Source organism: Fundulus heteroclitus, chromosome 22 (genome assembly GCF_011125445.2).
Source record: "Fundulus heteroclitus isolate FHET01 chromosome 22, MU-UCD_Fhet_4.1, whole genome shotgun sequence".
Classification (NCBI taxonomy): domain Eukaryota; kingdom Metazoa; phylum Chordata; class Actinopteri; order Cyprinodontiformes; family Fundulidae; genus Fundulus; species Fundulus heteroclitus.
In genome coordinates this window covers 3,712,495-3,738,908 of record NC_046382.1, presented here as the reverse complement: position 1 = coordinate 3,738,908, position 26,414 = coordinate 3,712,495, and the positions used below count along the sequence as shown (strand labels likewise).

The 26,414-nt window shown below is 45.8% G+C and overlaps 1 protein-coding gene across 6 annotated transcripts in view; it reads left to right on the top strand.

Annotated features, from left to right (window-relative positions):
- The window catches only part of helz2b (helicase with zinc finger 2b), a 46,910-nt gene extending 21,219 nt beyond the window's left edge, over positions 1–25,691 (top strand). For 2 of the 6 annotated variants that reach the window (XM_036126641.1, XM_036126645.1), the window contains 16 exons: positions 244–758; positions 846–1,484; positions 3,122–3,914; positions 4,346–4,421; positions 4,554–7,920; positions 8,043–8,128; positions 18,249–18,386; positions 18,462–18,617; positions 18,719–18,863; positions 20,555–20,671; positions 20,793–20,985; positions 22,770–22,919; positions 23,002–23,211; positions 24,216–24,372; positions 24,524–24,691; positions 24,851–25,691. In XM_036126641.1, the coding sequence (XP_035982534.1) occupies positions 244–758; positions 846–1,484; positions 3,122–3,914; positions 4,346–4,421; positions 4,554–7,920; positions 8,043–8,128; positions 18,249–18,386; positions 18,462–18,617; positions 18,719–18,863; positions 20,555–20,671; positions 20,793–20,985; positions 22,770–22,919; positions 23,002–23,211; positions 24,216–24,372; positions 24,524–24,691; positions 24,851–24,960 (7,020 nt within the window). In that variant the 3' untranslated portion in view covers positions 24,961–25,691. Of the gene's footprint in view, positions 1–243; positions 759–845; positions 1,485–3,121; positions 3,915–4,345; positions 4,422–4,553; positions 7,921–8,042; positions 8,133–18,248; positions 18,387–18,461; positions 18,618–18,718; positions 18,864–20,554; positions 20,672–20,792; positions 20,986–22,638; positions 22,920–23,001; positions 23,212–24,215; positions 24,373–24,523; positions 24,692–24,850 lie in introns of those variants that run through there. The other 4 variants (XR_004927685.1, XM_036126644.1, XM_036126642.1 and 1 more) reach the window with 4 other exon arrangements.
- Positions 25,692–26,414: the final 723 nt, after the last annotated feature.

Sequence of the window (26,414 nt, the reverse complement as noted above, 5' to 3'; positions counted from 1 at the left end):
TCCCATTCTACTTTTAGAGACTCTAGGAACCACCAGCAGACCTGCAGTCTGAGAGCGAAGTGCTCTGTTAGGAACATACGGGGTAATCAGAGCTCTGATATATGATGGAGCTTGATTGAATTAAATTGAATATCTAATCTGTATCATATTTCACACTCAGGATTAAAAGTGTCCAAAGTTTTTTTTTTAACAGAATCTTGAAAATACCAGAAAGGTTCAAAGTCTGCTGCTGTGTTTTCACAGAGACAGCTGCTACATGTGGCTCTGCTGAAGCAGGAACCAGGAGCTTCCTTCAGCCTCGCTGATGGCGCCTCTGAACCCTGCATCTACTCCGCAGGTGAAAGTTTCCTCTGTGACAACATGACCTATGCCATCACCGTGTCTTTTACATCTACACACCCAGGCCTGTACGAACAGTGGTTGGTGCTAGATTTTGATATGAGGCCTGTCCTCTTGAAGAAACTCAGGGTAAGAGTTGGCCAGCCATCTCTGGATGACACCAAGGAGCCCGTCTTAAATCATGGGGTCATTCTGCAGAGTGTAGAGCGCTGGAATCGAGGGAACAGGCTAATAATACCGTGTTCATCCAGGACAGAAAAGCAGGAGGAGTTGTTGAAGGAGTACAAGTCTCCACAGATAAAGCTTTTCCACAAGTCCTCCTGTAGCAGCCAAACAGCACTGACAGCTGACAACTACAAGGCAAAGATGCACGAGTTCCTGTACAACGAGGAGCGGGCTGAGGACAAAATAGTTTCCAGGTAAAGTCTTCGTGCTTAACAAGTTTGTCTAACGAGTTTCAAAATGGCTTCTGCTTTTAAAACAGTCTCTGATTTTCCTTCCCTTAGACTGAATGTTTGTGGAAAGGTTACAACAGCAGATAAACTGGAAAGTCCAAAGTTTGGGATGGAGATTGCTCCTCATGGAGAGCTTTTCTGTTCTGTGTCCATTCCTTATAAGCTCACCATGGACAGTCCTGAAGGACTGGTGCTGAAACGAAGTGTCCATTCAGCCCTGATAGCTCCTTTAGATTCCCTCCATCCAAACTCCAAGGTGTATGAAGCCAGGGTTCTGCAGCTCAGAACCAGTGAGAACCAAATACATCTGCAAATGTCTAAGCAATGCTGCTCTGATCTTGCTCTTGAGCACAACCAATCTTATCAAATGGAGGTGCAGTTCCAGATGGATCGCTACAGCTTATGTTCCATGCACAAAGCTGTGGATCTACTTCCTGATACCACCAGAGTCCTACCGGACCTCAAGAGCTGTGCTGTTCCTGTCAGTGATGTCCCCTACGAGAACATGAACTCCAAACAGCGGTCTGCACTCAGCTTCATTACAGGAAACCATGATGAAAGAAAGGCCACCGCTCCTCTGCTCATCTATGGACCTTTTGGAACGGGGAAGACCTTCACCATGGCAACAGCAGCCATCCAACTCTGCAAGCATCCTCAGAACAAAGTCCTGATTTGCACCCATACCAACAGGTACTGATAACTAAGAAAATATCAATTGATGTGACAAAATTACCAATAGTAGTTTATTTATCACTTTTTAAACAACAATGTTTGACCAACATCCAGTCAGCAAACTACAAGCTATACACCCAAGAAAGAAGAATACTAACTTGGTTTGGACCAGTACAAGCTGTGAAACATAAAGTTAGACTCATTAAAAGATCTGACTGTGTTAAATCCCACAAGACACTGATGGAGGCTGCCTGGTCTGGCTTTGCAGCACACATTTAAATGCTAACTGGTGCAAAGTGGTGCAGCAGTTCTGATAGAGACGCCAAGAGACGTAAAACCGTTACATGGATTATAAAGGGACTGATGATGATAGAGTTCCATTGTCCCATAGGGATAATCTGTCTCACATGTACATATTCCAAGGTATGAATTACTGAGACGTGAGAGTGTAGCATCACGAAGATCCAGAACAAACATAAGCAGCTTTTTCCCACGTTTCCACATACATAGCTTCATAGACATAACATATATGGCCCACATCCCTCCCTCTGCTCACAAACCAACCAAGACATGGATGATTATCACAGCAGTTTCTTTACTACAATAATAACTGAGAACTAACCCCTAACCCTATAGATAGATAGATAGATAGATAGATAGATAGATAGATAGATAGATAGATAGATAATATACCGAATAGCACCTTACAAGAACAAAGGTCAACAAAGTGAAACTGAAAATAACTGTAAAATTAAAATAGACAAATTAAACACAGAAAAACTAAAAAGGATAGTTGAAAACAATAAAAATAGTTAAAATTGTAATAATTAAAAGTAATAAAAATGTTAAATTGAGAGTCACCTCAGGATGTGCCAAAGGCTTAAACAAACAGGTGTGTTTTAAGAAGTCTTAAACTCTGAATTATGCATTATGCACAACCTGCAGCAGCCTGATGAATGCCTAACTAACTAAGATAGAGCGAGTTACTGTACTCTAGCCTAGATGTAACAAATGCATAAATCACTGTTTGAAAAAGCTGCCTCGATAGAAAAGGCTCTACTTTGGCCTTACTCTGCATCCATCTTAATACCCAGATTTGTATTAATCGGCCTGACATTGTGCCAGAAAACCAAGATCTATGCTGGAGATGTCAGATGCGGTACTGCAGGTTGCTGGTTCCAACCCCTGCTCGTCTCAGCCGTTGTGTCCTTGGGCAAGACACTTCACTAGCATAGCTCACCATCGCCAGGGTGAGAATGACTGTAGAGTATCAGCAGGTATGTGTGATTCAGATAAACCCCTTAGCTGTATTTAGACAACAATAGTTGTTGTAATTCATGTTACTCACCCAAAAGCATTAAAGGTCAATTAATCAGAGCCTTCCCTGCTGATAGAGAAGTTCTCCCCAAGTCGGACTTATTAACTGCACAAAAGCTAATCTGTCAGCAAACTGCTACAGCACAATGCTCCCTTAACATTATTATTATTATTATTATTATTATTATTATTATTATTATTATTATTATTATTATTGTAATAATGCTGCCCTCCTGGTATATTACAGCTGGAACTGCCAGAAGATATTCTCTGTGAGAAAATACATAGCTATCCTTTAAAACTCTGAAGTTTTAACTTGTCCATTTTGTACCTTTCAGTTCTGCAGATCTGTATGTCGGAGATCACTTCCATCTGTCCATCAGTAAAAACAACGGACTGAGGCCAATTCGGATAAAAGCAAACAGTCAAAATGCTCTGTGGGCCACAGACGAGATCACCTTAAAATATTGTTTTCTCTCAGAAGACAGAAGGTCCTTCCTGACTCCTACGAAGGCTGTCCTGGAAAAGCACAATGTAGTTGTGACTACAACAACAATGGCAGGACAGTTTCATGACCTGAAGCTAGCAGAGGGGTTTTTCACCCACATCCTGATCGATGAAGCCTCTCAGATGCTGGAATGTGAAGCTCTGCTGGCCCTCAGTCTTGCTGGGCCAAACACCAGAGTGATTCTTGCAGGAGACCACATGCAGATGGGACCCCAGCTCTTCTCTGTGGATGAACACCGCCGTTCAGACTGCACACTCCTCACTCGTTTGTTCCACTACTATCAAGGACAAGAGTGTGATACCGCCCAGAGAAGCAGAATTATATTTACTCAGAACTACCGCTCAACCAAAGAGATTGTGGAGTTTGTTTCCACCAATTTTTATGTTGGTAAGAATGACGTCATTGAAGCTTCAGGAAACGTTCCCGCCCCACCAAATGGTCACGCGCTCCGCTTCCATCATGTCCGGGGAGAATGCAGCCTGGATACCATATCTATGTCCTGGTATAACAAGCAGGAGTCTTTTGAAGTTGCTGAAGTAGTGAAGGACATTCTGAAGAACTGGCCATCAAACTGGGGACCCAAGAACCTAAGATCCATTTGTGTTCTGTCAGAAGGTCCTCAGGTAAAAGTCTTCTGATCATTCTTTTCTGTAAACAATTTTCTGGTAGCACTAGTAGCCTTTCTTTGCCGTACTCAGACAGAAAACAAGAAGAGAGAAGGAGGGAAAACATGCAGCAAAGGTCCAGAGGTCAGGAATCAAACCCCAGATGGCACCCCATGTTGGGGTGCCGGATCTACCTCTATAACACGCCCATCCCTCCTCTAATTGTTCATAAAATTCAAAATCTAATGCATTTTTTAAGATTCAAGAGCTAAAGTAACCTTGAACCAAGTCCAGAAAAACGCCAAACTGACCTGTGGATTTGCAAAGCTCAGTTTCTGACGTCTCTTTTTTCTCCTGCTGTTGTTTCTCTATCACACCCCATAAATGCAAACAGAATATGCAAACACAGATGGTCAAAGTTAATCATTTATATTGTCATTTCTCCACAGGTTCGACAAATTAGAACCATACTGTCAAGAAAAGGCTTCTCTGAAGTCAACGTTGAAACTCTTGCTAATGTACAAGGTAACTGTTGTTCTGGGCTGAATCTTAAAGGATTTCCTGCATGATGTTAAAGATAAAGAACTGCTGTGGTCTAGCAGCACAGCTGTCTAATTTAGCCATGCTTGGGTTTACTTTCTGTTTGTGTTTGAACAGGCAAGCAGTTCAGGGCAGTCATTATGTCAGCTGTACAAACCCGGGACAGCCTCAAAGAATCCAACCCGTCTGGTCTGCCTCTCTTCAATGATGCCCGCGTCTTAAACACTGCAATGACCAGGGCTCAGTCTCAGGTGACTGTAGTTGGAGATGCTGCTGCCCTCTGCTGCTTTGGGAAATGCTCTAAGTTCTGGCAAAGCTTCATAATCCACTGCATCAGCAGCAACAGTGTAGAACCACCTCATTACACCAAAGCTTTCTTTGACCAAGACGTGGTAGAAACTGGCAAGTTTCAGAGAGTGCAGGGTGTGGATGAGGGCAACGCCATCTCTGATTCAATTCTGCAAGAGTTGAGAGATGAATATGAACAAGTGAGAACTGAGTTTAGTTCAGATGAAGAAGGTTTGGATTCTAAAGACTTGACCCACCAGAGGTTTGGAAAATCATCCAAAGTTTTCAATGACCGACAAGATCTGATGGACTTATGTGAAAAACAGCCAAAGTTGTTCAAGAAAGCAAAGCTTGTCAAGGAGTCTCATAACAGAGGTTACGTTGTACCGTTCCATAAACCCACCGAACGTGTACACATTCAGGGAAGATCTAACATAGGGAAGGCCTTCACCGGAGATGAAGTTGTCATACAAGCAGCCACTAAGGAGCAATCAGCTAGGGTGGTCGGTGTTATCAAGGAAAATCAATCTGCTCGTGAACTTGTATGCTTCCTTGAGGAACAAGATCACAGCAGACCACCAGCTACCTCTGGACCATTTGTAAAAAGGATGATGATACCCATCAATAAAAGTGCCACTAAAATAGCCATTCTGATCAAGAAAGACAGACGTAACTTCTTGCCCATATGGGAGCAAAACGACGAACAATGGACAATCGCAAGATGTCAGCACTTTAATGAAATCCGAGACAAGGTTTTTCTAGTGCAGGTGATTGGTTGGAAAGACGGTTGCTTTTATCCTTTGGGGAACGTCACAGATGTTCTCTCAAGCAGAGGACCTTTTAATGACCGACTTTGGCTGCTGAAAGAGGAATTTGGTGTTAAAGAGACTACGCTGGACACATATGTAGATCTCCCAGACAAAGATGAAAACAGTGAAAAGAGACAGAATAAAACCAATGAAATCACGTTCACCGTTGACCCAGAGCGATCAAAAGATCTGGATGATGCCATCAGCATTGGAGATGCTGGAACCCATTATGAGCTGGGAATCCACATTGCAGATGTGGCAAGTTATGTGCGTCCAGGAGATAAACTAGATAGGGATGCAGAAGAGCAGGGTTCTACTCAATACACAGGAGAAGAACCCATTCATATGTTCCCTAAAAGCCTGAGCACAGGACATTTCAGTCTTCTGCCTCATCAAGATCGCAGGGCAGTCTCCTTGATGATCCAAGTGGAAAAAGAAACACACAGGATCCTTGAAGCTCCAACATTTCAGTTCTCAGTGATCCGGTCCAAAAGGCAGTTTACATATGAAGAGGCAGAAGACATCATCAACCAAAGATACAGAGACCCCCCCGCATACAGCACCGTGGAGGACTGTGTCACTGTGGCCTATCACTTTGCCAAGGCTCAAAGAAAGCTAAGACTGGCCAGTGACTGGCCTTATTACCAGAGTGATGATGACAGGTTGCCTGGGAAGCGTAAAGCCCACCAGATGATTGAGGAAATCAGTCTGTTTTTTAACAGCCATGCTGCAAAGTATCTGTGTGAGTCCACCAAAGCCAGATACTACACCCCGCTTCGCTGTCAGAGTGGACCAGAGCCTGAGAGGGTGGACAAGTTCAAGGACAAATGTGGACCATTACTACAACTGTCCTTTGGTGTGCGACAAAGACTCTACTGTGAGCTAACCGAGCCTGACCCTGAACCAAGCACTGAGCATTTCCCCATCCTGGAGGCTGTGTGGAACGATATCCAGTCAGCTCTGAGAGACAATGATGAGGACAAACTGGTGGACCTGGTGGCTGCAGATGATATTCACCCCCTGCTCCAACCAGTCATGTATGAGTTGCAACGCTGCCACAGTAAAGCTTACTACATCCGCTCAAACTCAACTGTAGAGGCAAAGCATGGACATTATTCTCTGAGATTAAACCCTTACTCACAGGCCTCCTCCCCAATAAGGCGGTACATGGATCTCGTCCTGCAGAGACTACTGCACTCTTTCATATGTGACAGTGCTGTACCGTACACTCGCACTGACATTACAGACCTGTGTCATAAGTTTGAACCCAACGCAAAGAAAGACAAGCAGTTTGAGCAAAAGGCTCAGCAGATCTCCTACGCAGTGAGCACAAAGAAACAGAGTGCACCAAAGCTAGCCTTCGCTGTGTCCGTAGAGCCAGAGGACGAGAGCTTAAAGGTGACTTTTCCTTTCAACAGGAACATATTCCATTCGCCTTTATCCATCTTGTTAAGGGAATTACAGTTAGAAGACCAGCCAATCTATAAGGCAGAGGGAAATACCATGACTCTCACATGGAAAAGGCGGATATACGCAGCCGACGACAAGCTGATCCACCAAGAGTTGAGCAGGATGTCAGATCGTGGTCCAAGCGTTAGGATCCCACTGACGGTGTGGACCGCTGTTATTAAAGCAGTCCAGACAGAAAGCTTAGACCAGGCCAAGTTCCTTCTGATGAATGCCAAGCCACAGAAAGCAGAAGTTTTATCAAGAGCTTCATCACCGCCTCCTTTCCAACACTATGCTGACATTGTTCTTCAGCTGCAGCCAGGTGACACCATTCAGGTGCAAATGACATCAGAAGAGAAAAGAGGTTCTGATATGCCCATTGTTCAGTTGCTTCACATTAAACCAAAATTTGAGATTTGTGTCCAGCATGTCCACAACCCCATCTTATGCTATACCCGGTCTGCAGACCAGCCAACAAAGGCTCAATATAGAGATGAAATGCAATATATAGAGATCTGGGAACCCATGTGTAAGATGGAATCTGCTGCAAATGCAGTGGAGGAAAGCGACAGCATCATCATTGAGAACCTGGAAGTAAACTTCACTCAGCAGTACGAAGGAGTACTGACAGGGAAGTTCTTCTTACATGAGAAATGGATCAAAGATTGGGTTATTGAATGCCACCTTGCTCAGTGCTTCCTTTGCATTCGGAAAAGGGGTCTGAAATTACTTATACCTCAGGAACATTCTGCACCGGTGGACCCAAAAGAGTTTACGTGGGTGGCCCATGGTGTCACAACCAAAGCAGAGCTTAGAAAAACCGGCTGTGAAGTGAAATTTTCTGTCTGTCACCTGCCAATGGAAAGTATTCCTGAATATGTTTTCCTGAAAAACGCAGTTTTCACTGCAGAGATCATCCCAAAGCTCCTGCCTGACATGTGAGTTTGACTTCACCTTAGTTTCCTCTTGAACATACTGGTTGGTGACATCATTTATTCAGGTTTCAAGATATTTCCTTTTGTCCTCAGCCCAAATTGAATGTTTCTTTGTTTTGCTGCAGCCGAAAAGAACAAGCTGTTGTCAGCCTGGGACAAACATGCAACCTAGTCAAGAGGATTGCACTTGGACACAAGATCCCCAAAAAAAGTAAGAGCAGTATGGAGGAGTTCCCTGCAGCCCAAATAGGTGGGATAGGGTCAGTCCACTGTTGGGATAAACAACCTGAAAACTGATCTGAACTTTACTAACTGCAGAATTCATAGAACTCAATCCTCAGGTTTACAAAACACATCACAGATTTCCTGCGTCCATTATTTATTAGGCAAAGATGAAGCCAAAAGGAAGAGCTGTGAGTGGTAAAGTAAGTAGAGCCCCAGCAGCTTGGTCTACCAATCTCTCTCACATCCATGTGGTGTAGCTTTAGCTCCTTCTGCTTTCCAAGAATATTTCAGTTCCCACTGTGCTCCCACCACACTGTTTCAGCCAGCTCAGCCTCTAGACTTTGACTAGGCCATTGCAGCACCTTGATGATTATCTTTATCAGTCATTCTGACCTAATGCTGTTCTTGGGATAATTAATTACCTTGTTACGTCCTAGCTTCAGAGAAGATGGTGGTACCCAGATAATAATAATATTAATAATAATAATAATAATAATAATTGAACTTTATTGATCTCACAATGGAGAAATTCACGTCTGCATCTTAACCCATCCCCTTGGGGAGCAGTGGGCTGCCATGTGCGGCGCCTGGGGAACAATCTGGGGTTAAGGGTCTTGCTCAGGGACCCAGAGTGCAGGTGCTGGGGATTGAACCGGGGACTTGCATCCTTCTCAGAGCACAAGCACGCTGCTCTGACCACTAGGCCACCACTCCCCCAAGATCTTGCAGCTGCCAAACAAGCACAAACCATCAGCCCTCCACCACTGTGCTTGATAGTTCGAGGTGTTTGGGCTGATCTGTTGCGTTTGGTTTCTCCATCATGATTCTGTCCATCACGGTTCTATCCATCATGGTCCAACATCTTCTGTTGTCCCAGAAGTCTGGTCCATCATCCAGATGCAGCTCTGCTGACCTCAGTGTGCTGCCATCTTGGTTCTAGAGAGAAGAGGCTTAGATTCAATCCGAATACCCTTAAAAACAGCTCCTACCTCCTACCTCCTATCTCCTAGCTCCTACCTCCTACCTCCTGCTCCCTGACCTTTCCTGGGTCAGCAGACCTCCATCAGGGAGGAAAGGAGCTTCAGCAGCTGAGATGATTCCAGACTTTAACTCTGACGTCATTAGTGACGGAAACATGGAGGATGGAGTCAGAAACATGGAGGATGGAGTCAGGAGTCGGTAGTTCTGAAGGTCTACAGCTTTCTGGACATCAACTACAGAGAGACGCTCTCTGTTCTACGCACGTTTTAGTTGATTTCCTTTCTCTTTCAACCCTTTCAAGCAGTCAGACTGGTTTAGGGTCTGTAGAGTCTAGGCTGGAGCTCCTGGGTTTCTGGTCAGTTCTCTGAACCTCACGCTCTGACGTTAGGCTGAATCTGCTAGTATGATGACTTTTTCCTACTTAGTCTGTTTCTACCTGTGATGGACTGGTGACCCATCGAGGGTGAACCTCACTCCAGTGACTGATAAAGATAAGCTCCAGCACCCTAACCCACCTCCTGCCACCCTGCATGGACAGGAGGCTATAGACAATAGATGGATGTTTCTATCCTGCACAACTGGATACATTAACTACATATTAAGTTTTAATAAAGAATATTAGGCTTCGTGGTTGCTGGTCATGGAGTGGGTGGAATAAAAGCCTGGAGCTTTCTCATTTTACATGACGTCTGCTGCAGACGTCATGTAAAATGGTGTCTGTAAAGACAGACAGATAGCTACCCTATCCTACCCTGACAGGGTTAGGGTAGACATAGATGTGAGACATTGTAAACAATAAATTAATGTTTAATTGAGACATTTCTACATGAATTAACATAATTGCTCTTTAGACTGATCATGAAGAACAATTTTAGAATATTTTCCTTCATTGTAGGCTTGTAACAGCCTGAATGAAGTCACCAGTCATCAATATATGTAATGATTGATTTAACAGAACCCGATATTCAACCAGACACGGAGCATATGCTTAATAGGTTTATTTACAAAAGATCCAGTGGAACAAGAAAAACACCGTGGTTTAAATAACTGAAAAAAGGCAGACAGAACTTCCAGCAGCTGACCACTGCAGAACCGGGAGAATGTTGTCCATCAAAACAAGAATGTTTCCCTGAGGCCGTCCAAAACAACAAGAAGCACCAGGCAAACTTCAGGCAGGCAACAAGAACAGAGGGAAGGCTCAAAAAACAGAAGGGCAGAGATCTGGTCAGGAACAAACAAGCAGAATAGCAAAAATAAGCAGAGGCAGGAAGGCTCTTACCGACAGCATGTGAGTGGAGAGGAGTAGAGACGTTCTCGCAGAGTGCAGGGAACTGAGACAGGTATAAATAGGCTTGCTGACAGGTGAAGAGGGAGGGACTAATTAACCAAAACCAGGTGGGAGTAATCAAGAAGGGAAAAGACTAGAAGGCTGAAAGGACAGAAACTAAGATGAACAACTACAGAGCAAAAATAACCATAAAGAGAAAACCCAAGATAGAAAACAAGACTAAGACTGAACAGAACACAAGCTTTAATCAAATCTAATAAAGAAGACCAGATAACTGAAACAGTTAAAGCTAAACATGAATCCAATACTGGAAACATAAATAAACCCTAAGGCAGGAAAGTAAACTTAACCAAAACAACATGAACCAGAACAGAACATTACAGAGCCCCTCCCTCAAGGACGGATTCCAGACGTCCTCAAACCTCTATGGGAGACCAAAACAGAACGAAAGTCAGACCGGGTGGGAGGAGGGGGCTCCAGGATGGAGGGCCAGTGTCTGAAAAAAGAAAGCTGTTCATAACAACCAAAACAAAAGTCTAAACAGAAATCAACCCTTTAAGGGACGAATCCAAACCATAAAATGTCTCAAGGAAAAAGGCCCCAAACAGTCAAAGTGGCTGGATCTCTGGCAAGTCAAGATGTCCGGCAGTCGTCCCGGCGTGACAGGTTCTCCGGCGGGCGGCCCCGGCGTGACAGGTTCTCCGGCGGGCGGCCCCGGCGTGACAGGTTCTCCGGCGGGCGGCCCCGGCGTGACAGGTTCTCCGGCGGGCGGCCCCGGCGTGACAGGTTCTCCGGCGGGCGGCCCCGGCGTGACAGGTTCTCCGGCGGGCGGCCCCGGCGTGACAGGTTGTCCGGCGGGCGGCCCCGGTGAGTCAGGATGTCCGGCGGGCGTCCAGGAGACCGTCGGCGGAGCAGGAACCTCGGAGACCGTTGGCGGGGCCTGGAGAGAAAGAAAGCAGACCCTGGCGCCGGACTACAGGCTAAGGAAGGCGCCAGACTACAGGCTAAGGGAAGCGCCTGGCTACAGGAATCTAAAGAGAGAGCCTGGCTGCAGGCGACTAAGAAGAGAGCCTGGCTGCAGGCGACTAAGGAGAGAGCCTGGCTGCAGGCGACTAAGGAGAGAGCCTGGCTGCAGGCGACTAAGGAGAGAGCCTGGCTGCAGGCGACTAAGGAGGGAGCCTGGCTGCAGGCGACTAACGGGAGAGCCTGGCTACAGGCGACTGACGGGAGAGCCTGGCTACAGGCGACTGACGGGAGAGCCTGGCTACAGGCTTCAGGAGGCCCCGGGCTACCGGCTTCCGGAGGCCCCGGGCTACCGGCTTCAGGAGGCCCCGGGCTACCGGCTTCAGGGAATAGAGCTTTAAAGCTGCGAGGAGCTGGCACTAGAGACTGAGTCTTTAAGCTGCGGGGAGCAGGCACTGGATGCTCTTCTTTACAGTTGCGGGGAGTCGGCACTGGAGCTGAACTCGAGGGCGGGTCCTCCAAGACCCCTTCTTGGGGCTTGGGCAGAAGCAGTTCCTCCTGGACCCCCACGTCGCCCGCTGGCGGCGGACCCCCCTGGGTCTCCACGTCGCCCGCTGGCGGCGAACCCCCCTGGGTCTCCACGTCGCCCGCTGGCGGCAGAGCCCCCTGGGTCTCCACGTCGCCCGCTGGCGGCAGAGCCCCCCGGTTCTCCTCGGCGCCCGCTGGCGGCAGAGCCCCCTGGGTCTCCACGTCGCCCGCTGGCGGCGGACCCCCCCGGTTCTCCTCGGCGCCCGGTGGCGGCGAACCCTCCTGGGTCTCCACGTGAGACTTGGGCAGAGGTGGACCCTCCAGGGCCCCCTCTGGAGACTTGGGCAGAGGCAGACCCTCCAGGGCCCCCTCTGGAGACTTGGGCAGAGGCAGACCCTCCAGGGCCCCCTCTGGAGACTTGGGCAGAGGCAGACCCTCCAGGGCCCCCTCTGGAGACTTGGGCAGAGGCAGACCCTCCAGGGCCCCCTCTGGGAGCTTAAGAGGCGGGTCGTCCTGGACCCCCTCTCGGAACTCGGGTGGAGCCGGACCCTGCAGAGCCACCTCCTCATCGCCCGTTGGCGGCGGACCCTCCTGGGTCTCCTCGTCGCCCACTGGCGGTGGACCCCCTGGGTCTCCTCGTCGCCCACTGGCGGCGGACCCCCCTGGGTCTCCTCGTCGCCCACTGGCGGCGGACCCTCGGGGACAGGTGCTTGTGGTGGGCTATAGAAAGCCTGGAGGGCCGACTTGTAGTGCCCCTCCACCTCCTTTAATTTTGCCTCCAACTCGGCCGAATAACGGCAGTGAAGAACCTCCCTGAGGCGTTTAATTATGGGGGCAAAAGTTCTAATTTTGTCCTCCAATGACTTGTAGTTGGCGTCTGGGGCACCACTAGGAGGAGCTGTCGACAACTCAGGAGTGGGAAGTGGAGGACTCTGGTCTGCTGGGCAGGAAGTGGCTGGAAGAACAATGGAGGCTGCTGGCTCATCTGATCGACGCTCGGAACAGCTGGAGGTGTAGCTGACCAGCTGTCGCCTTCTCCTCCTGCGACGAGAGGGCAGATCTTGCAGGGGGGCTGATCTCTCCTGAGGAAAAGGATCTGCCAAGTCTCGTGGCGATCCTTGTGCCTCCGTGTCAGAAGAGAGAAACCGTGGCGGCTCAGGAAAGAGATCTGGACGGAGCTCACGCACCACCTCCGCGTCAATCTCCAGGAAAAGGTCCGGATCTGGACGGAACTGCGGTGAGTGATTGACGTGACAGGGATCCGGCAACAGAACTGGGCAGAACAAAACAGATCAGGTTACAGACAGGATCAATGTGCTGGGAGCTCTTACCAAACTGAGGCAGCAGACACATGGGTGACAAGTGTGACGAACCGACGGGGAGCAGAGAACTAAGGCAGGTTTAAATAGGCGGATAGAACAGGTGAGCGGAGGGAAACTAATCAAGGACAGGTGGGAGTGATTAAGGGAGCAGACAGGACACTAGAAAATAACCCTAAGACAAAACCAAGCAAACCAAGCACAGAACTAAAAGCAGAGCTAAAACAGGGACCAGATAACTAACACAATAAAGGGGCTAAACTAGAATCCAAAAACGGAAATAAATCTAAGGGCAAAAAGAGCTACTTTAACCAAATAATAAACATAAACCAGAACAGAACGTGACAGAGCCCCTCCCTCAAGGACGGATTCCAGACGTCCTTCGAACCAAAAATAAAACAGATTAGACCGGGTGGGTGGAGGGGGTTACAGGACGGAGGGACACAGTCCATACAAAAACAACCCGACACGGTGAACAGATACAAAATCCAAAAATTACCAATCAAATCCTGAACCAAAAACAACCCAGACAGGGTGAACTAACTAAGCGAAAAGTCTCAAGAAAAAGTGTTTTAGAAACAAAAGTCTGGTGGGCGGCCCGGAGGATGACCCCCAAGATTCAGAAGCTCTGGCGGTCGTCTCGGAGGACGGCCGCGGCGTCTCTGGAAGTCAGGCGGACGTCTTGGGGGACGGCCGCGGCGTCTCTGGAAGTCAGGCGGACGTCCCAGAGGGCGACCCCGGCGAATCAGAGTCCGAGACGAGCGTTGCGGTGGGAGACGGCAGGCTGAGTAGAGAGGAGTAGAGACGTTCTCGCAGAGTGCAGGGAACTGAGACAGGTATAAATAGGCTTGCTGACAGGTGAAGAGGGAGGGACTAATTAACCAAAACCAGGTGGGAGTAATCAAGAAGGGAAAAGACTAGAAGGCTGAAAGGACAGAAACTAAGATGAACAACTACAGAGCAAAAATAACCATAAAGAGAAAACCCAAGATAGAAAACAAGACTAAGACTGAACAGAACACAAGCTTTAATCAAATCTAATAAAGAAGACCAGATAACTGAAACAGTTAAAGCTAAACATGAATCCAATACTGGAAACATAAATAAACCCTAAGGCAGGAAAGTTAACTTAACCAAAACAACATGAACCAGAACAGAACATTACAATATATTGATCATACATTCAAAAAAGAGCACAGCTTGATTCTTTAAGAAGGCGTGTCATAAAGCTGCTTTTATTCCAGCTCTGTCAGGAACATCCGATCAGAGAAGCCGATATTCAAGCCAAACACAGAGTTGCACTTCAAAGGTTTATTTAAATAAATAAAACACGCTGGATGGCTACTCACACAAGGCTTTCTGAGGATCTGGCAAACAGTGACTATGGAGGAAGGTATAAATAGGCAGTCCCAGGTGAACCATATGCTGGATAATGAGCACAGCGCAGGTGGAATGAACAAGGTTAATTGGTTGGAGCTATGGTAGAGGGAGACAGAAATAAACATGAATGGAGCTGGATAGAAACACAAGGACATGATCTGACTGAAGACATTGACACAAGACTCCTAGTAAAAAATTAATGCAAGATTAACTAGAAGGCAACAAGTAAAGAAATGCAGAAACCAGGAAAAACATTTAACAAATCTAGAACGTGAAGAAGTGAACCTTATGGCAAAACCCAAACAGCAAAACTAATGACTGAATATGGCAAGACCTATAATACCTAAATGGCAATAAAAACATGAATCTAAATTAAAACCATAACCTGACACATCCAAACCACGATAACATCTTAACACTACAGGTTTATTTCTTTCCTCTCTTCAAAACCCTCAGGTACATCGGCCACACACACACCACATAATTGTCAGATGACTCCAAAGAACCAGAATATTAAAGGCATACTATGCAACATTTTTCAGTTAATTAATGTGTTCCATACCGTTTTGGATGATTAAATGAGTCATTTCAGGTTGAACAAAGGTTTTCTCGGCCGCCCTGGGGGTCTGTGGGAGAAATACAGCAATTGCAAGAGCTCACGGCCCGCACACACAGAAGTCTTGCTTTACGGCGAGAACTCCATGTGTTTTTGCCCTGCCATTCACTATATGCACACGCGAAAGCAACAACAAAGAACCGCGTGTTAACGTCAAATAAACATGCAAGCATATCGAGTTTTATTATTATTATTATTTTTATTTATTTTTATTTTTTTATGTTGGCGAGACGTTACCGCGGCGGCCGTCTCGCCAACATAAAAAAAAATAATAATAATAAAACTGCCGAGGCGGCGGCGGCGGCGGCAACTTGGCGCGGCGGCACTGCGTGAAACCCTGATGTTCATACTTTCACTGTTCATTGTTTGTACTGCCGTTTTTTCCACTTTTCGTTGTGTTCGCCTGTCTGCTAAGCTCAAAACAACCGCACCTGGCTTGATGGAGAAACCAGAACAGCTGAGCATCTTTACGACAGTGCACTTTTACTTTCTCCCTCTGGGGGGAGCCTCGCTGGAAAATCAACCCCGGTTGCATAGCATACCTTTAACTATTCTGACTGCCATAACACATGTCCAGTGTCTTATTTTTCCAAGTATTGCAGTTACCGTATTAATATTAAGTTAGTATCCTTCAATGAGCAGTTATTGAAATCCCACAGAAACAATTTAGGGGCATCAGGAGAGGCAGACACAAGTTTTGTGATAGATGAAATATTATTTATTATGAGTATTTGGGTGAATAAACACCCCTGTAAATAATACTTGTAAGATAAAACAAAGATAAACATGGAGCAGCTTACTCCTATGTGCACAGATGCTTCTGCAGAACCACAGATCCACTCTAGTCCAACCCTGCCAGACTCTCCTGTAATGCTGCGATGGAGGTCCATTCTAGAGGTTCCCAAACCTTTCAGCCTGCGACACCAGAATAACAGTATCAGAGACTTGTGACCCCATTTTGTCAAGTGGTATTTATTTATTTATTTTTGGAAATTATGAGATTAGAGTTGTAACTATTAAAACAATAAAGTCATATTTTCCTAAGAACAAAAAAGTCAAGCCCTTCCCCTGCGTGGAGAATCTCGTAGAGTGATACTTTGATATCGGTTTCACAATTAAGAAATGCTAAATCTTTTTATCACATAAGCATCAAATCAACTCACGACCCCCAATTTGGTGACCCCTGCTCTAGAGAGTGAAGCCAGCTCCACCTAGATGAATGGAGAGCTGCTGTCCTGCTACATGGGAGTGATCACCAGTAAACAGGTGATCCAATATTCAGGAAGATTTTCATCTGCCTTCCCCTTCAGGGACAGGGAAGTTATTAACAAATGGGAGACAGAGGCAGCTGTGGTTTCACCTTCCTCAGTCTGTCTAATCTCTGCTCTCGTTCCTAGTGCCAGTTTAAGTTTCTTGTGAGGACATATCTCCTACACCACTCTGTGCTAGATTAGGATTGCTCTTTGGAGGAACTTCTGTACATCTTTCACTCACTGCTGCTGCTTCAGAGTAACACCAAACCAACAGAACAACTAGGACCTACAAGTTCTGGATGGCTAGAGAACCACCTGGGTCCAGGTGAAGGGTCCAGGCTGCACTGTAGATGTTAGACGGATGGGATCTGAGGCCATCTTCTCTGTGTACTGTCCCTTTTTAACTCCTGTCTCCAACCACCTTTCCTCTCAGTCTAAAAGGTGCACATTCCTCTCTTCAGAACAGTGACTTCTGTCCTTTAGAACCACTGAACTGAACCTTTTCTGTCTTGGGCCACCTTTTTGTGTAGCTACTCTCCAATGTAGAGGTCCAAATGTTCTGCACATAATGAATTGGTAGAGAACAGATGGAGAAATCAGTAGAGAGAGAGAAATAGACCCTGATGTCCTCCAGCAGCCTAAGCCTATAGCAGCATAACTATAGAGGTAGCTCAGGGTAACATGAGCCACTCTGACTAGAAGCTTTGTCACAAAGGAAAGTTTTAAGATTAGTCTTAAAAGTAGACGGGGTGTCTGCCTCACGGACCAAAACTGGGAGTTGGTTCCACAGGAGAGGAGCCTGATAGCTAAAGGATCTGCCTCCCATTCTACTTTTAGAGACTCTAGGAACCACCAGCAGACCTGCAGTCTGAGAGCGAAGTGCTCTGTTAGGAACATACGGGGTAATCAGAGCTCTGATATATGATGGAGCTTGATTATTAAGGGCTTTATACATTAGAAGAAGAATTTTAAATTCTATTCTTGATTTAACAGGAAGCCAATGAAGGGAAGCTAAAACAGGAGAAATATGATCCCTCTTGTTGATTTTCATCAGAACTCTTGCTGCAGCATTTTGGATCAGCTGAAGACTTTGAACTGCATTTTGTGGACTTCCTGATAGTAAAGAATTACAATAGTCCAGCCTTGAAGTAACAAATGCATGGACCAGTTTTTCAGCATCACTCCTGGACAGAATGTTTCTAATTTTGGCGATATTCCGGAGGTGAAAAAAGCAAACTCTGGAAACCTGTTTAATATGGGATTTAAATGACATGTCTTGGTCAAAAACAACACCAAGATTTTTTACTTTATTACCAGAGGCCAAGTTAATGCCATCCAGATTAAGTGATTGATTAAGAAGTTTATTTTTTGAGGACTCTGGCCCAAAGATTAAAACTTCGGTCTTGTCAGAATTTAAATGCAGGAAATTTAAAGTCATCCAGCTTTTGATGTCATCAAGACATGACTGCAGTCGAAGTAACTGATTGGATTCATCAGGATTTATGGATAAATATAGCTGAGTGTCATCAGCATAACAGTGGAAATTAATCCCATGCTGTCTGATAATTTTGCCAATAGGAAGCATATATATAGTAAAGAGAATTGGTCCAAGGACTGAACCCTGTGGTACTCCACAGGTGACCCTAGAGTTTGAGGAAGATTTATTATTAACATGAACAAACTGGAATCTGTCCGACAGATCAGATTTAAACCAGCTGCCCCTTTGATTGAAGAGACAGTAAACTAAAGCTATGCTGTGTGTTGTTTTATCATTCTAGTATTGCAAAGCAGTGTGCTAAAACACCAGGTTGCCAAAGCAAAGTTACCAGCAGGACTGCCAGAACTTAATGACAGTCAGCTTCGTGCTGTTGCAGCTGCTCTGAACGGCACTTTCACCCTGATACAGGGACCACCAGGTAGGAGCAAAAACATGTTTATCATTACTGACTGCCTGCGGAATTTAAGCTTCACTTTTTTTATTAAACTGACAGGTACTGGGAAGACTGTAGTGGGCGTGAATATTGTGTGGTGGTTTTTGAAGCAGAACTCTAAGACACCCAGGAAATATGAAGACCCAAAAGACAAAATGAAAAAAGAAGTCATTCTCTACTGTGGTCCGTCCAACAAGTCTGTGGACGTTGTTGCAGGTAAGTTTACTTTTCAAAAATTCCTGGCTCTGGTTAATATTTGAGTTTTCACTGAATTTCATGCACATTTTTGGGACTATGTGTGTCTTATTGTTCTATAGAGTACTTGATGAAGTTTGAGGGGGCCCTTCGGATCCTTAGAGTCTATGGCCTGCAAGTAGAGATGGTTGACTATCCTTATCCAAACAGTGACCTGCAATTTTCCCTAAGGTCACTTCGCCCGGATGGCTCCAAGCCAGAACTCAGGTACTGATCTGTAACAAGACATTAAGTCGAGACACACCAACCCATCCAATCCGTCTGGTCCAACATGTTTGTTTGAAAGATGTTTGTATCTGTACAAACATCTTTCTGACCTACTGGCTCCGTAGAGGCTTCCTCTGAACCACCACACTTAGGAGATTGAGTATTCATGCGAGAGTTTGTACCATGAACTCCCAAAGTTTTGCCAGCATTAACAAGCCGGGAGTCAACATAAAGGTGCAGTTGCTGCTCGAACAAGCTGGAAGAAAATCACTGTTTAATTATCTTATCTGTTTCCTGTACATCTAACCTCCTACCATCAGGGGCGGTATTCATCCATCCATCCATCCATCTTCTTCCTCTTATCCGGGGTCGGGTCGCGGGGGTAGTAGCTTCAGTAGGGAGGCCCAGACGTCCCTCTCTCCAGCCACTTGGGCCAGCTCCTCAGGAGGAACCCCAAGGCGTTCCCAGCAGAGAGACATAGTCCCTCCAGCGTGTCCTGGGTCTCCCTCTGGGCCTCCTCCCAATCCGCCTGTCCATCTCCCGCTCCATCTTCCCCTCATTCGTGAACAAGACCCCAAGATACTTGAACTCCTCCACTAGGGGCAGCACATCCTCCCCAACCCGGAGAAGGCACTCTACCCTATTCCGATTCAAGACCATGGTCTCGGATTTGGAGGCACTGATTTTCATCCCGGCCGCTTCGCACTCGGCTGCGAACCGCTCCAGTGAGAGCTGTAGATCACGCCCTGATGAAGCCAATAGGACCACGTCATCCGCGAATAGCAGAGACGCAATCCTAAGGCCACCAAAACGGATCCCCTCAACACCTTGGCTGCGCCTAGAAATTCTGTCCATAAAAGTTATGAACAGAATCGGTGACAAAGGGCAACCTTGGCGGAGTCCAACTCTCACCGGAAACGAGTCCGACTTACTGCCGGCAACGCGGACCAGACTCTGACACCGGTCGTACAGAGACCTGACAGCCCTTATTAAAGGGTCCGGTACTCCATACTCCCGGAGTACCCCCCCCCCCACAGGATCCCTCGGGGGACACGGTCGAATGCCTTCTCCAGATCCACAAAGCACATGTAGACTGGTTGGGCAAACTCCCATGCCCCCTCCAGAATCCTGCTGAGGGTATAGAGCTAATAGATAGATATCAAAAATATATTGTATGTTGCCACCCCTGAAAAGTTCTTGCCCCTCTCTTGTCACCTGAAAACAAATTTTCTAGATCCGCTCCTGCCTACCATGGGTAGGTAAACTGTTAATGGAAATGTTTTGGCTGTGTTTTCAGGGATGGACCTATATAGGGACAAACATGGCTGGAAATTGCAGCAGTTTGAAGATTTTATTTTGTATTTTACCCAAAATGGAAAGGTTTTACTTTGCCAAAGTGTCTCTCTTCCTGTCTGAGTCATGGATTTCTTATCTAATTGCTGTGTTGCTCCAACCAAGACAGAGTGGGGGTCCACCTTGGTTGGAGCTACACAGACTCAGTTGCACAGAACCACAAGCTGGTCTGCCCAGCCCCAACAACTTCAACCAGACCTAATTGCTATGACACGATTTTCCGTCGGATCGGAGGGTTTTGGTGTGTCTTGGCTTTATTAGAGATGCTAACAAAGGCAGCAATAGAGATCCCCTCGTGGCAACTTTGTTAATGCTTAGATGTGTTGCACTGATTTTAGGAGCATCACTATGCATCATCGCATGCGTGAGCCGGCCAACCCTTCTGCAGCTAAAATTAAAGAGTTTGATGAACGAATTCGTAGTGAGAAGGTCTTGACTGCTGAAGAAGAGAAAGAGTAAGTAACCTTGCAGCATGAATTCACAGTTAAATCCAAACATTAATGTTGTTTTCACAACATTCCATGAAATAACTAGAAAAAACATCAACTCTTCTCTGTGTTTGTTTTTCACCCCCAGATACAAAGACCTTCTCAAAAAGGCTCGGATCCATGAGCTGAAACAACACGACATTATTCTGTGCACATGCACACAGTCGTCCACCCCCATCCTCCAGTCCACAGTCAGCGCACGCCAGATCCTGATTGATGAAAGTGCAATGGCCACCGAGCCCCAGGCTCTGATTCCTTTAGTCTTCAACAAACCAGAGCAGGTTCTGTTTCCTTTTAGTGTGCTCCTTAATGTGTTGGATCATGTTCATCAACCCTACTCTAAAGGGTCTGGGCCAGAAGCCACCAGACTTTTACTTCACAGTTAATTATACCATGCTCTCTAACAAGGTTCCCATGGCCTTTAGAAAAGAACCAGGGAACTGAAGTTTTGTCCAGCCTGGTTGTTCTCAGTGACTGTTGCTTTAAATGGTGAAATTATTGCTCTGATAGGTGATATGAGCAAGTTGAGTCAGGAGCTGTTTTCTTGCAGCCCTTCCCTGACTTGTGGAGATCTGCCCACATCCACAGATCTCAGTTAAATGTCCATTTAATCCAATCCAGCATTATATATAAAGCACTTAAGATTACCAAGAGGACTAAAGGGATGTAGAGTATACCGTATTTTCCGGACTATAAGTCGCTCCCGAGTACAAGTCGCACCAGCCATAAAATGCATAATAAAGAAGGAAAAAACATATATAAGTCGCACTGGAGTATAAGTCGCATTTTTGGGGGAAATTTATTTGATAATATACAACATCAAGAACAGACATGTCATCTTGAAAGGCAATTTTAAATAAAAATAGAAGGGAGGCAACAACAGGCTGAATAATTGTACGGTTAGCTTACGCTACATGACACAACTGAGAACGTGCCTGGTATGTTAACATAACATATTAAAAGCTATTAAGATAACTATAGCATAAATAACATAGGAAGAAGTTAACCAAAGCGTCCGTGTCACTCCAAATAACTAAAATCCAGTGAAATCTTCATCCTCTGTGTCACTTTCAAATAACTCCGTTAACTCTGGGGGTAGAAGCTGCGGCACTTCCGCTTCTACGTCGCTTACGTCTGATTCAACACAGGCCTAGAGCGCCCTCTGGCGGTTTGGTGTGAAAATAACAGGTGTAATGATATACCGGTAAAAATGTGTAATAATTTCACACATAAGTCGCTCCAGAGTATAAGTCGCACCCCTGGCCAAACTATGAAAAAAACTGCGACTTATAGTTCGGAAAATACGGTACATAAAAAACATTAAAATGACAAGCGTTCTTTCACAGACAGAAAAACCTAAAATACAAACTACATTAGCACATAAACACTCATACAGCCAAACTAAAGTATAATAAGCACAAAATAATAACATCTCTGGTGAGTTTTAAGATGTTGCAAGTCAAAGTCTTTCCACACACAGCAAATTGTGTGAGTGAATGTTTTTAATTTTAGCGATATTCCTGAGGTGAAAAAAGGAAACTCTGGAAACCTGTTTAATATGGGATTTAAATGACATGTCTTGGTCAAAACACCAAGATTTTTTACTTTAATTTAATGCCATCCATTTAAGTCATGTAGGTCATTACATCCTCCCAACCAATCACAACACAGAGCCAGGAAACAAGCTCTGCCCCCTTCAAAGAATCCCTCAGCAGGCATCCTGAACAAATCGAGTTACTGCTGACTCCTTTTGCTGTTCTAGCTATGCTATTTTTAAAGATTTTAAATTAGTTTTTTAGTCATTTTTTGTAGTTTGTAACTACTTGGTTTCATTTGTTTGTCTAAAACTTGAAATGTTTGAATCAGCTTGTTGATTTTTCGTCTTGTTGTTAGTTCGGTAGGATGGTCTGAAGATGTTTATCTCCATCCCAAAGTTTCTTAGGTTTCCTAAAACATCATTTTGACCACAGGCAAAAAGGTTGTTTTCTGAAGCAGAAATCATTTGGGTCTTTAGAAAGGACAGATTTTCTCATCCAACCAACCAACCTCTTCTGAACTTTGCCAGGTCGTGCTGATCGGGGACCACAAACAGCTCCAGCCAATCGTGAAGAATCAGATTGTGAAGAAGCTGGGGATGTCTAGGTCTCTTTTTGAGCGCTACTACACCATTCTCCATGGAAACACAGCCGTGATGCTGGATACCCAGTACAGAATGGTGAGAAGATCGAACGTGTAAGGATGACCGGCTGAAGAAGAGCATCATAACCCAGATCTGTTGCTGTTTGTTGTTTCAACAGCATAAGGACATCTGTGAATTCCCCTCAGAGGAATTTTATGACGGCAAGCTGAAAACAGGCGTGCCGCAGCCAAGCAGCGTCCTGCTTGTTAACGGCAGGACGATGCCGCTGGTGTTTGGACACATTGAAGGAGAAACCGTCCGTCTGGTAGTGAAGACTGCAAAGGGCAACAACAACTCCAAAGCCAACCACAGGGAGCGAGACCAAGTAGTACGTACTGTTTTCTGTTGTCCTCCAACATCTACAGCGGGTCATGTTACCAGGCCTTCTAAGAAATGAGAAAAGGCTTGTACGCTTCGTTAACGTGCTTCATTTAAGACTGAGCACCATTACACAGTGACTGGCTGTCATCTCTCACACTTTCTCTTTCACCCCCCCCCCCCCCAGCACACGGTGCATTGAAATTAAGGAAACAGACTAATTCAGGTGAATGAAGCTGTATGCATGAATCCAAGCACATCTCTGCCCTCCTAATCAGCGTGGAGCTGACTTTATTCCTTACTCGACTCTGACCTTCCTCTACTTATGTAAATAAGCCTGCGGTTAGAATTCTCCTCAATGCAGGAGGAGAAACTTCCTAGAACAGGAGCTGGAGACATTTCCAAATTAAATAAAGACAAATAAAAACACAGTGGACCATCCATGGTTCATCCTGAACGGTCTTCATTGTGAATGGAACGATTGCAGTCCCACATTGGGGACACGTGTCTCTCCCTTTAACCAGTCCCCCAGGGAGCAGTCTGGGGTCTAGGGTCCAGCTCAGGGACCCAGACTTCAAACTGCTGACCTTTGGAACGTCTTTACGATGCAGACGGCCGGCTCCCTCACAGCCAGACTCCACTCCTAATGTAGAAGTACGTAGACGGGGACAAAGTCGAAGAACTTTAACTTTAATCGTTTACTCTGTGAACACAGAGGCCCTTAGACCTAGAAACCCTTCTGATTCCTGAACCGGTCTGGGGTTATTAGTCTGTTAAAATAATGAAGGTATTTTCTTTACCATCTAAAATGTGATTGTAACTGCATAAAGATGAATGTATTAATGGTTCATCATGTTTCTGGTCTGAACAACATGTCCTTCAGGAGTCTTCTTTGAGCCAGTAGCTGTAAAACCTGTGATGGACAGGGGGGGGGGGGTCCACCCTGTACAGGTTAGGCTGGTGGAGACGATGGTGCTGAAGGAAGGACGTTACCTGCTGCGCTTTGTGTTGCAGACACGCATTGCTGGAATGCTGGTGGAGAAAGCCCGTGTGGATCAGGAGAACATTGTTGTTCTGTCTCCTTATAACGCCCAAGTGTCAGAGATCAAAGAGGAGCTGAGGAAGAAGAAGCTGGACAACATCACAGTCACCACCATCACAAAGAGCCAAGGTAAGCAGGTCTGAGGTGGGATTTATAGATTTAACAGACTGGTAGTCCACAGACATGTTAAAACATGAGAAACGTAGAAATAATGTGGTTCCTCCACCCAGCTGGGTTTGTCTGGCAGAACCTACCTAAACCAACTTCTGTTCTCTTCCAGGGAGTGAGTGGCGCTACGTGATTTTATCCACAGTCTGCTCCGTTCCCAGAACCGAGATTGTGACGGAACCGGACGGCGCCTGGATGTCCAAACATGTGGGCTTTGTGGGAGACCCCCACCAGATAAACGTAGCCATCACCAGAGCCAAGGAGGGACTGTGCATCATCGGTGAGGATCACACTCTGTCACCAGAGCCCAGAACCTGCAGAACCAAGCCCCCCAGAATCTGGGAGGTTGACCACCTCTCGCTGATCCGGTCCGACCCAGACCAAGTCTCCACTGGACCACAAATAACACTTTTGTTTTTTCTTCCTTCTTCTGGAAAAGGCAACCAGGCGCTGCTAAGACTCAGCACGACATGGCGCCACCTGCTGGAGCACTACACTCGGAACAACGCTGTGACAGATGCAGACAAGATCTCAGTCCTCAGCAGCTGATCCCTGTCCTTCAGACACATGGAGGACGCTTTCATTTTCTGCTCAGGGCTGGACGATAATTCAGTAACAATATTTATCAGTCGATAGACGTGTGGTGCACTAGGAAAAACATGGGGTCAATACGAAGTTCAAAAGAAGAACAGTTTTCCTTCCTTTAGCTTTCTAGCCAATCATCTAGGTTAATATTAATTACATCCTCCCAGCCAATCACAGCGCAGACCTTCACCAAAGCTTCGAAGACTTCAGAGAGATTTACAGTTTTGGTAAAAAGTTGGTTGAATAAAGGGTTATGTTTGAATTCAGTCTTCTTAATTTAAAATAGGTTGTTAAGCAACAGCATCAAATGGGCAGGGCTGCACTTAAAATATATATTTTTTATTTTTTTTAATTATTATCGACATCGATCAATATGGTTTCCATTTTATGGCTATGTTTTTTGTTCTAAATGGTCCAGCCCTACATCCGGACGCTGTTTGGTGGTCTTCTGAGGGATTGCTGCAGCAAACGGACCTCAGCGAAGCAAACAGTCCATATTCCTCTGAACGGAGGAAGTTTGTTCACGTTTGGACGATCTCAGGGTTTTTCTAGATGAAGTGAACTTTCTTTGGTCAAGCTGGACCTTCAGGACCTGATGTCACAGGATTTTATTACATTTGAGTTTGAAATGTTTTTATCATCACTGAGAATTAATAATTGTTTCTTTTGATCTCAATAAACTAATTTAAACAGCAGAGTTCAGATGTTTCAGTTTTAGTCAAAGGTTCAGAACAGACCCAGGTTCTAAACATCCTTTTGGTACCGACTCTTCTGACGGTTCAGTTCTTCAATAGTTCCTACCTGTCAACCAGGGTCCGTGTTCCCAGAGTTCCTCAGAGCTCAGCCTAGAACTTCAGGTAAGAAGATGAAACCCTGTTGAGGAGTTTCAGCTCCAGAGAGATTCAGATGCTGCTGAGAGCGACTCTGAGGAGGAAGACGACAGGAATGTTTATCATAGTGAGGCGTTGTTGACCCTGTTGCTAGGTGAGGTTGACCCCGTTGCTAGGCGTGGTTGACCCTGTTGCCAGGTGAGGTTGACCCCGTTGCTAGGTGTGGTTGACCCCGTTGCTAGGCGAGGGTGAACCTGTTGCTAGGCGAGGGTGACCCTGTTGCCAGGTGAGGTTGACCCCGTTGCTAGGTGTGGTTGACCCCGTTGCTAGGCGAGGGTGACCAGGTCTTTTAAGAGCTGTGATTGGTTGATAGTACTAAAAAAAACACACGCTTCTAGTGTGAAAGCAGAGAAATTAACCAATCAGACTAGATTCAGGAATGTGTGACAATGATGAAACTGAGCTAAATTAAATAATTTTCACTCAGCATCAAAACGTTAGAACACTTTATTTCCATCCTCATCATTATTTTGATTTGCTGTTTCCTCCATTCTGGTCATTTTACTGCTTCATTCACCTGATATCAAT